Raw genomic sequence first — 12,535 nt, 5'->3', positions numbered from 1 at the left:
TTTAAGCAAATTCAGTATAATCAATTCACGTTTGTGTTTGTGTTCTGGATCTTGGATTATGTGTTTGTGTTTTCAGTTTTCATTCTCGGTTTATCATTCTAAATTTTAAATCTCATTTTCGGTTTAGTTGCAATTGATTTTACTTGCATCGTAATTTACATTCATTGTTAATTCGATTTGCATTTGTTGTTCACGATTTAATTCTTTGCAAGTTTCGTTTGAATTGATCACAAACTCCCCCAAACATACAACTTTTTCTTCTGCATAATTGATATTGAAACAATGTGTTTTTGCATTCTTGTGAGAGATGACCTAGGTTGCTCCCTAAACTGCATGTTTGTTTGAGGAATCTAGCTTAGTTTTGATACCAGTACGACATGGATGTCACTAAAGCAAATCTTTGAATGAAAGTTCAATTGATTAATAAAAGAGGAGCCTTTACCAATGAAAATTAGATTTTTTTCTCATATCTGAATTGATTACCAAAATTATTGAATTCTTAGGGATAAGTGATCTTATTTTTGCAATCTTAAGGTTATAATTCGTAATGCAACATTGAATTAAATTTCGCCTAAGGAATTAGGGTGATTTAGTTGAATGTTAGGATCAATGAGTTAAGGAATTAACCTTTGACTAATAGTATGTGAAACTGATTGTTAATCAATCAAATGCTTGAATGTTCAGAGGCATAATTGAATTGATACTAATATTTTGGTGAAATAAATTCCTAACTCTCATTCATTCATATTTTATCTCAACCCAAATTTCGTAATTCTGTTTTACAACACTTTTATTGCTTCCTATTATTGTTATGCTTTACTTTTACATGTTGCAAATCATTCTAATGAACTGTTTGTCTTAACTAATTGTCAAATTGTGAAGTGGTAATTGAAAACAAGATCCCTGTGGATGATACTTAGAACTCATATTGATTCTCAAATTTTATTACATGCTACAATTACCTAGAACACTTGCTAGTTAGTAAATTTATGTGAGCATATACTGTTGTATTCGAAGCGTAACAAGTTTTTGGCGCCGTTGTGGGTCAGCTTCGCCAAAGGTAAAGCTATTTTAGAAAATACCTCAATGAATTTCCTATAATAGCCCACTAGTCCTAGAAAATTATAGATCTCTGTCATATTCATCGGTCTCAGCTATCAGGCCACTGCTCCCACTTTCGCAGAATCTACCATAATTCTGTCTTTAGACACTACATGCCCCAAAAATTGAATTTGTGACAACCAAAACTTGCACTTTGAGAATTTCGCATACAATTGCCTCTCCCTCAGAAATTGCAAAACAATCCTTAAGTGCTTGACATGCTCTTCTTGAGTCTTTGAATAAATTAGGATATTATCAATGAGCACCACCACAAACTTATCCAAAAACTCATGGAAGATTCATGTAGTCCATGAACATAGCAGGTGCATTAGTCACTCCAAACAGCATCAACAAGTACTTGTAGTGACCTTACCACATCCGGAAAGCCGTCTTAGGTACATCCTCATCCTCATCCTTCACCCTGATCTGATGATACTTTGATCTCAAGTCAATCTTCAAAAACACTGCAGCTCCCCGCAACTGATCCATTGGGTCATCAATCCTCGGGAGAGGGTATTTGTTCTTTATTGTCACATTGTTCAGTTGCCTGTAATCAACACACATCCTCATGCTCCCATCTTTCTTTTTCACCAAGAGAACTAGTGCTCCCCAAGGTGACACACTAGGTCTCACAAACCGTTTCTACAATAAGTCTTCCACCTGCTTCTTGACTTCTGCCAACTCCACTAATGACATCCTATATAGTGCCACAGAAATCGGGCTTACTCCCGGAATGAGGTTAATCGTGAATTTTATCTCCCTCTCTAGCAGCAACTCAGAAACATTTTTAGGGAAGACTTCCAAGAACTCCCTCACCATCGGAATATACTCTGACTCCACTCCACTTTCGGCCTTCATTGAGAACATGACCATAAAGGCCTTAGCATTTATCGTGTTCTCCCACGCACCTAGAATCAAAAGTCTAGGTATTTCTGACATCAATATCCAAAGATCAACGTCTTCTCTCTGTAATCCAGCAGCACATGGTTGGCATCTAGCCAATTCATTTCCAAAATCACATCCAATTGAGAAAGAGGCAAACATATTAAGTCTACCTCAAAGTCCCTTCCATGCATCATCACGGAACACCCCAAACACACCTAAAAGGTCACAATCAGCTTACCTATAAGGGTACTCACCACAATATTGCATGGTAATCTCGTCACATATAAACCCAAAAACTTCACACAATACATGGAAATTACACATCCAATAATCTGTCTTTAATTACACATTTACCTTTGATCAGCTCCTCAGACTATGAGACTTCTGCCCTACTCATAGCAAACACTCTTCCAGGAATGCTCGGCTTCAGTCCCATGCTCAGCTTTGTGCTATCTCTCAACTCAGGCCTCTGAGCTATGCTCGTACTACCACTCTTCTTAGCATCCCAGCACACATTAGTAGTGTACCCCAATTTTTCACAGTTACTACAATTAGTCTATGGCTGTGGGCAGTCTCTTAGCACGTGTGGCCCTCCACACCTGAAGCATCTGATTGGCCCTCTGAAAGAGCCCAAACCTGAGCCACTACCATTGCTTCTCTCCTGTGATGAAGTCCTTTTGGACTGTGAGTGAGTGAAGCTCGAATACAGCCTCTTAAAGAACCTAGGGGGTCTTCTATCTTGCCTCATTTGACCACTTTCCCTAGTGTTTGCAGTGTTGCCCTTCGAGTTGGCTTCAAATATTCTACACTTGCTTACTAAGGTAGGCAAATCAGTCAGATAAAACACACTGACTGCAGTACGAATCTCTGGCTTCAACCCATGCTCAAACTGAGCACACGAGTCTCCCTCTCCATTCTCATACTGATAGTGAGACCAGTACTTCATTAACTCTTGAAATTTTACCGCGTATTCTCCCATCGTCATGCTTCCTTACTTTAAGTCAAGGAATTTCTGAGCCTTCTGCTTCTTCAGATCCCCCAATACCCCAGTCCAGTTTGGATGAAATGCTCTGATACCAAAATTGTAACACCTTAATTTAATTTCTAAATAAATTAATTTTGTAATAAAATGGGAATAATAAAAATTTTATTTCAACTGTTTCTAATACATGGTTTTAGTAAAGTATTTCAAAATAAGGATGAATTACAAATTTGAATCAATTCATTACAACAGGACTTAATACATTTCAGTTCCAAAAATAATTTTCTAAGTCCAATAGCAGTATCATCCATCCCCAGTCACTGAGCTTAGGGTTGATCGTCTTAGTCACCTGAAAAATAAATATAAGTGAGTACTCTACTCTATCACACACAAGCACAAAGACTTACCTCACACATTATACACCTTACTAATATAATTCAAGCATGCTTCAACAAACATGAAATAATACTTTCAAAAATGCATTCCAATTCACATACAATTGTGCTCATTACACCATCAAGTAATCCACACACACGTGCGCTCACTGCATGTAGTCACGCTCATTATGGCACTGTGATCACAGTTTCCTGACACCCTCAACCTCAGGGACTTACTCAATTTCGTATCATGGATGATCGCTGGATAGCCTTCACTCCATAAATATAACGTGTGCAGTACTGAGTGTCAAACAAATGTGTTAGTCAGAGGCCGAGTTAGAAGGAGAATATGTGGCCTGTGGTGCACCCACGTTCATTGTTGGTGTCACCACTACCCCTTCTTCCCCAAAGTATTTCTACCGCACCTATCTTCAGCACTCCCAGTGTATCGCTGAACCATTCATAGTTTCCAACCAATTCACAATCACAATCACACTCACATTTTCATGCCATTTCCGCACAAATTTATTCACATTCCCAATCACATCATAGTATTCATTTTCATCAAATGGCATGTCCACACATTTTAACCACATTGTAATCAACCATTTCACCACACATCATGCACAATATTAGTCACACTTTACTCCACATAAAATTCCCATTACACTCTAATCATAGTCAAACCATTCCCTCACACACATCAACCAACAACTACCATATTTCATCATCTAACATTATAAATGAAATTCAACCCAAAGATATAGTGTAGAGTCTCCCCTTACCTTGGATTGAAGACCCACCATACAATCAACAATATAATAGTTCCCTACACAAATTTTCGCCATAAGCACATGGAAAACTCCATGAAAAATTGAGAAAATGAAAGAAAGGGAGAAAAATTGACCTTCAATCTAGCTCACAAATGACTTTGGACGCAATTTAATTGGTAAGAATGGGTTGAAAATTGAGACAATAGAGAGAGGGCTCGAAGAGAGATGTAGGAAATGAATTTCCCAAACCCTAAACCTCTTAAATACCCTATAGGTTGCGACAGTCTCGCTACAGCGAGATATTTCTTGTTTCAGCGAGGCATCTCTTGTTGCACCTTAAAATCAAAACCCCTGATCACGAGGATTAGACATTGTCCTATGTGTATTTCAATCCCTAAGAACACTGTAGGGCTGGTTGTTGGAAGAAATTGTTAAAGTTTAGTTCCTCTTTAATTGTCCTTGGAGTTTGACTGGTGATTTTAACTACATTCTCTTTAATTTTGAGAAAGTTGAGGGGAGGGGGGGAAGGGTAGCTCCACTAATCCTAGGACCTTAGCTAGTTTTGCTAATTGCCTCTTTCAGTGTGGCCTTTTTGATTTGGGTTTCAAGTATAACCCTTTCACTTGGCATAAATGAAACCTTAAAGAGAGGTTGGACAGAGTTGTTTCTAATGAATCTTCATGTCTATCCTTTCTTAATAGTTTTGTAATCCATGTTCCCCTCCTAAAATATAACCACTCTGACCTTTGGTGTTAAAATTAGAGATACTCAATCCCTTACTCAGAATAAAAGAAGATCAAATTCCTTATTCCTTGGCTATTCCACCTTGACTTCCCTGTCCAAGTGAAGAATTCCTGGTTGTTGTCGAACTCTTGGGCTGACAATGTAGCTAATATTAGAGTGAACATCTCTGACCGGAACAAGTATGTTTTTGGGAATATTTTCCATCAGAAAAAATGCCTACTCTATATAATTGAAGGTATTTCCAAAAAATTAGGTTTTGGTTTTAACCCTTTCCTTATTAATTTAATGAAAACTCTTTGGAAGGATTATCAACTCATTCTCGATTAAGAAGAAGCTTTTTGGTATGACCATTATAGGGCTATTTGGGTGTCTCTGGAGGATAGGAATACCAGATTTTTTCATAGAGCTGCCATAGGTAGAAGGACCAAAAATAGGATTAAAGCCCTTAAAGATGATAGTTAGAATTGGGTCTATGATTCTTCTGAGCTAGAATCTCTGGTTGCTAATTATTTTGATACTCTTTACTCTAATCCTAATCCTTGGAGTTTCAGATTGGCTACCCTTAACTCATTTCCCCTTTTATCAGATTCTACTCAGTTATTTCTCTCTCTAGATGTCTCCACATAAGAAGTCTAGTCTACACTGTTTAGCATTAGTAATTTTAAGTCCCTAGGACCTGATGGGCTTCATTTTTTAAAAACCAAAGGCACATTTTGGATCAACATATTTATAATTTTGTTCTAACTATTTTTTAGAACCCTAGGAAAATTAGGGATGTTAATGAGACCTGCATCACCCTAATTCCCAAAACTAATAACCCCGAGTTAATCAAAGAGTTCAGACCCATCCCTCTATGTAATGTTAGTTATAAAATTATAACTAAAATTATAGCTAATACATTATGGCTATGTTTGGGAGTTGTGTTTAGGAGAGGAGGGAGGGGTTACAAGGATTTAACCCCTTTTTCAGAGTTACTTAATTAAGAAGAGAAAGGTTTGGAGGTTTTTCTAAACCCTCTAAAATCCTCCGAACGCTAGAGTTTTGAATTCCCTTGTTCTGGGAGGTTTTCTTTCTTCCACTCTTTTATATTCTTTCACGATTAAGATTTTAATTTTTTTTAAATGTTAATTTTTCAAGTGAGAATGTTTTTAAAAATTTATAAAAATAAAAATTATTTTAAAATTATTAATTTTTAGAGAAATAATTTTTTTTTAAAATAAGATATAAAATACAATAATATTATTTATATAATTAAACTCTCATCACTCTCCTCTCTCAATATTAAACATCCAAATAAGGTAGGAGTTTAACCTCCTTCCCTCTTCAAACTCCCAAACAAAGCTTAAGGGAATCCTTGCCCATCTTATTTATGCCAACTAATGCAGTTTTGTTCATGGCAGACATGGAATTGATGATGCTTTAATTTTTCAATGAATTATTCACTCTTTCCATAACCTTAAGTGCATAAATGATTACATGATTGTCAAATTTGATTTAGAGAAAACCTATGACAATTTTAGGTGAAATTTTATCATTAATACTTTAGGTAGGGTTGACCTTAACCATGATATGGTTAATCTCATTAATTACTATATTACTTCCCTTTCTATGGAAATAAATTGGAATAATGGCATTATTAGAACCTTAAGCCTACTAGAGGTATTTGTCAAGGGACCCAATTTTCCTTATCTTTTTGTTCTTTGCATAGAGAGAGTCACTCATCTCATCTAGGACAATATTATTAAGAATGAGAGAGTTCTCTTCTATTTTAGGTGCCATGACATAGGTATTTTCCACCTTTTTGCTAACGACATTATCCTAGTTCAAGATTAATAAAATTTTGACAATACAAGAATGAGAACAACACAACATTCGCATTTAATAAGAATAATATTGAAATTTAAAGTAACAAATTAATATAGTGAGATGTAAAATATTAAAAAATAACTTACAGAAATAGATTTTATATTGATATTGATGAGACTAGTACAAAATATTAAAAGAAAGATTACAAAAGATTCAGAAAAGTTTAGAGAATTTTAAAGGATATTGAGCTCGAGAAATTGATGATGATCCCTTCTTCGTGGTAATGACTTTTATAGAAAAATATTTTCTCTATAAAGAGATTCTTTCTTGTCTTATCTTTATTAACACTATTCCTGCTTATTTAATAATAATAATAATAATAATAATAATAATAGTAATAATAATAATAATAAACTGCCCTCTAAAATCTCAAATACAATATATACCTTCTAATTAGTAGATAATCTAACGGCTTACATTGACTAATCTTAATCTTCTTCTTCTTTTTTTTTATTTATGAAAGGGGCTGTAATATTTGTAAATTTTATTTTTAATTATTAAATCATCATCTTATAATTATTTTTTTGTTTTAAAATATTATACTGAAAACTGTGGAAAATTATTTTTATATCAATTTTAATCTTTCATGTACAAATTCTTAAAAGTAGAAAACAAAATGAAAATAAGCGATAATTTTATAATTAAAAGTGAAAATAATTTTTGTCTAAAACTAAAGAGTTAGTAAAACTTTTATATTCTATACAAATTTATAGTTGATTATTGATTAGCAACTTTGTGGAGTGAATTTTTAAAAACTGGACTTTAATGTGGCTTATTCATAAAATATGAGGCGTTTTGTAAATATAAAATTATCGAGTTTTGTGCTACAAATGCAAGATAGTTAAAATGTTGAGTAATTTACAACGAGGTATTTTTGCATTTCAAAATTTAAAATCCTTCTTTTGAAAAGTAAAATTTATTAGGTATTCAGATTCGGTACAATTAACTACTGGACCTTTAAAGAGCACAAAACTAGCCCAGTAGCTTATTAATAACGGTAGAGAAAAACCATTTAGAAAAAAAATGGTATATCCTATGTTGATTCCGTATAATTGAAATTTGGTAGATCAAAACAAGCTTAATGTTAATTGAACAAGATTAAAGGGTTCATGCAGGCTCAATGACTATGTTGATTTGGTGTAGGAACGAAAACCAATCGCCAAACCCAAGATAAAGAGGGGAACTAGAAACTGGAGCATCTTGATCATGAAATTATTTGGTGTCTTTTCCACATTATTCATTTGAGGTTGTGTTGGTGGATTGTGTTGACCCTGAGCAGGGATGGTTGACATATCAACGTCTCCAACATAGAAACCATCTAACATGGCCTTAGCATTGTTACTATGACCAACATCCTCAAAATCAATAGTTGCATCTTTCCCTGCAAACAAGACACTTTTTGAGCTATCTAAAGGCATTGGAAAACATCTAACTCTTGTGAGTGAGTTCATGATGGATGTTTAAATTTATAACATATTTGCATGTGTTTTTAATTTCTCCATTTTAGTTAAGTTTTTGTTTTGATATTTTTTAAACAAATTTATTTGACTTCGATCCTTAAAATTTTATTAGTTTTTTTTTTCAGTTCTCTTGCTAGTGAAGTTAAAATAAAATAAAATTGACATTTGATAGTTTTTGAGTAGATTGCATCAGTCAAAGTAACAAAAAATTTCATTAAATATAAAGACTAAAAATAATTATTAAGAGAGAGTACCAAAAAAATTTGTGAAAATATATAAACTAAAAAATGTATTTAAACTTTAATTAAATATACCTGTGGAAGATAACAAGACATCATCTCCACCAGGATGGTCATCTAAGAACTTTGTGACATTATAAACCTGTTACAAAATAAGGTAATTCAGAAAGAAAGAAAAATCATTAAAAGATGCTAACTCGATATGAAAGCTTATTAAAAGTTTAATAGTATCACATATGAATAGAAATCAGTACTTCATGAACTACAATTTGTTTGATTGTGTGTGCTTTTATATACAGGCCTTCGAATGTTGCAGTGCTTTGAATTCGAGAAGCTTCATATGCTTTGAATAACAGTGCTAGGGGAAATGTACAACATAAAAACACTTGAAATTGTTTAAAAAATATCCACGTTGCAATTTTTACTTAAATTAATTTATTCTTGTCATAATCAAAATTTATATCATTTATATCATTTCTAAACTAATAACAGTAATATAGATATCAAATTTAAGAAACATACAATTTATGTATGTTGCTTAAAAAAATAACAATAGAAAAAACATGTGTATATTAGCCGCGTAAAATTACTAAAGAATAGTAGATATAGATTAAGATGTACATTTATTAATTCAATTTTATGAGATTGAAGAACAAAATCAATCAGACATTAGAGTTACAGCGAGTTTATGAATTACGAATACAATCTACTAAAATAGGCGAAGGACTAGCACCATAAGTTCTATAGATATTAAGCAAAATACTCAACCATTCCACTCTAAACGAGAATTTTGAATATTTTAATATAAATCAAACGAGGAAACATTTAATTTTGATCTTGAAACATGCACAACGGTTAAATAAGTATTACAAATTTTAATTTTGAAATGTTAATTTTTAGAATTAACAATCATCATCTTTGACATTAAAAAACATTAAAAATAAGTAAAAGAATATTAATTTATCATGTTAACTGACACATAAAAATAAAAATTTATGTGAACTACAATAGATATCATATTTGTGTGTTGTATAATGCTTTATTTTTATCTCTTAAATTAACTCTTTATGTTGTAATTAACTATGTCCTACACTAACTTCATTTTTATTGATTTCTCTCTTTAAATTCAAACACAACATTAAAATCCATGAGTACTGTGTCATTGCTTCAACATCACTAATCTAAATAACATTCCTCCCTCTAACTTTCTTTGACTTATTTTGGGTCAAATTTCACCCTTGTTGAATGTTTTTTCTTCTTCTTCCATTCACAATCACACTCAAAATACATGATTCAAAATGTCTAAAGAATGAAAACAATGGTTGGGTTTACTGTGTTGAAGCTGAATTAGTTTTTTGTAGATTTGCATTGATGGGTTCATTTGAACTTTCTAGTTGAAACTTTGTTCATCACCTTTACTTAAACTAGGTTAATACTTAGATGTTTGACATAGCTGTGGACTCATGTTTGTCTAGTTGTAAGATTAATTATTCATGCATAATGAATCCATTATTTAGCTACTGTAGAGATGAATAACCCTGAAGGAACTTACACAATTTGAGAAGAAGTTAGGATTCAACTTGAAATTTTGAGAAGAAATTTACCCTATAAAAAGTTACAAAACAATGTCATTTGAATTGCCTGAGTATTTCTACATGTCCCTCAACGTGATAAATCAATAATATGTTATTTATTTTTAATGTCTTTAAAGTGATTAATGTTTGTTATTTTCAAGGATTAGATTTTCAAATTTACAATTTTGAAAACCAATTTCAGTCACATTACAAGTTTCATGAACTAAAGTGAAATTTTATCCTGAATTAAATACTATCATGATTAAATAAGTTTTAACATTTTATTATATTTATATTCAGTCATTTATTTTTTAAACATTATATCTCATGATTTAAGTTTTTATATTTTATTAATTTTATACATTATATTATAATCATATCGTTTTCTTTTATGATTTTTAAAGTTTAATAAATTCCGATAACTATGTAATATATCCAATATGTCTCATCTCTGATTCCTAAGACTAGCTATGTACCATTTATCATGCCACTAAAAAAGATGCTCTTATGTAGGTTTACAATTAAAATGTCCACAGTTAAATTGAACACCAATGTGTAGGACTGGTGAATCATAACAAATGCAGCCAACACAACGTAATTCTTGTAGGATATATATTTTATAACTATGGAGATTGACTGGGTGAACCTAAACAATAAGTACAAAAAGTAAAAAGTTAGTTTTTTTAAAATGTGTCTTGAATGACACATTAAAAATTTATACATAGTAAATTCTTATTAAAAATAATAAAATATTATAAAATTTAATACATTAATAATATTCAATGTCATAATTTTTTTAAAAAGATACTATTTAATTTTTTTTTAACATATGCTCTAAGACACATGTTTAGAAAAACCGATTTAAAGAAATCTTGTCACACATGCATGAACCCACTGTATAAGATAGTAAGTTAATGGAAGAGCGGGCCATCAAGAAAATGATTATTGCAGATAAACGCTCCTTAAAAAAAAATCTTAACTGATTCTATCATTTTTATTTTATTTTATGAATTGTTCATTTTTAAAATCTTGTGTCACATCTATTTGTTAAGTGCAAAAATTGCATGTAAAGGGGATTAATTGTTCCTCAATCTTTTGACTCTATATATGAACATGTACCTCATTAAGTTTATGGATCCGAAATCTCCATTTTTACAAAAAACGTTCTTAAGAACAATTTCAAAAGAGATAATGAAAATTTGAACCATTATATCCATATGTTCTGTAGATAATCACTTAAGATACTGCATGCAGGGAATAGAAGATTGCCATTACCTTTCAAAGGTAATAGGGATCCTAATGCCCAAAATAAGGTTGTCGAAACAAGCAAAATTAACGCACCACACAAAAATCCAAAAGGATCAAACATGTGGGAAAATGGTTCATCGTACACTGGTATTGTGTCATTCAAGACCGGATTCCAACCCCACACAGAATGTGAATCTCATCAGATCCAATTGAAACATTGCATGATTCCATACCAGGTAAGTTTTCCTTAAAGAATCAAATAGAAGACACGAAATCGATTGTAAAATCAAAAACAAATTTGCATTCATGAATGCATTGATCGTATTCGTTGTTACCTTGCCATCAATGATAAGCCAACAGTCTTTGGAGTTGTTGTGCTCAGATACTTCGGCCAAAGTGTAGACCTTGTTCTCCCCACCCATTTGTCTAATTAGAGCAACATAATATTGTGTTATGAAGAAATCGTTGAATATAAAAAAAATTGCGATATTAATTTGTTATTCAGAGGTTAAAAGGATTTGAATGCGAGGAACTTGGAGGTCGATGAGAATGGTTAGTTTGTTACTAAATTCTCGAGGGGGAGGGATCGTTGTGTCACCAATTGCCTAGCCATCTTTAGGAAATTTTATAAACGTATGCAAACACTTTTTATCATACGCAATTATACATCATTTTGATTTTTATTATGCTCTCTATTTTGAAAATTGATATGGTTAAGAATGACAAATGCGATTTTTTTTTCTTCTTTAACGAATTTGATAGTAAGTACTTTGAAGAGATCGGAAAAAGAAATAAAGGTAAAAAAAATTATTACATAAGATTAAGGAAAAGGTTAAGACTTGCTTCCTTAACTAATTAAATATTTACTTTTATATTATAAATTTAAGTACTTTTTAAATAAGAATATTTTTTTAAAAAAAATTCACCACAAGTCATATGATTTATTTAGCATTAATATGTATTTTTATTAAAATAAATAAATCCTTTTTATTGAAAAATATAAATTTGTTAAAATTAAATAAATTTGATCATACAAAATAAAAACATAAAAAATATATCTTCCAAATAATAAATAGAAAGAACCTGTGCATCGTTAGTTGTTTATAAAATAAAAAATCAAATAAATGATATAAAAAAATTCTAAAAGATACTTGATTAATTATTTAAGAATGATAAATATTTTAATATTTGATTTAGATAATGAAAGAATAAATAAAACAGTTTATAACTCACCTTTTAGTCTTTGGTGTTATTTCAATTTATGTCACTTATTAACGTATGATATG

At 31.6% G+C, this 12,535-nt stretch overlaps 1 protein-coding gene across 1 annotated transcript; it reads right to left on the bottom strand.

The window, feature by feature from the left end:
• Positions 1 to 7,852: 7,852 nt before the first annotated feature.
• Positions 7,853 to 11,674, bottom strand: LOC113863205 (cytochrome b5-like). Its single transcript, XM_027496700.1, has 3 exons — positions 11,585 to 11,674; positions 8,503 to 8,569; positions 7,853 to 8,109 (listed from the first exon to the last, which is right to left on the bottom strand). Exons 1-3 carry the CDS (start codon positions 11,669 to 11,671, stop codon positions 7,853 to 7,855), a joined length of 411 nt encoding a protein of 136 aa, XP_027352501.1. The 5' UTR covers positions 11,672 to 11,674.
• Positions 11,675 to 12,535: the final 861 nt, after the last annotated feature.

The sequence above is a fragment of the Abrus precatorius genome, unplaced genomic scaffold (assembly GCF_003935025.1).
Source record: "Abrus precatorius isolate BTA unplaced genomic scaffold, Abrus_2018 Scaffold3, whole genome shotgun sequence".
NCBI classification, from domain to species: domain Eukaryota; kingdom Viridiplantae; phylum Streptophyta; class Magnoliopsida; order Fabales; family Fabaceae; genus Abrus; species Abrus precatorius.
This window is presented reverse-complemented; position numbering and strand designations above follow the sequence as displayed.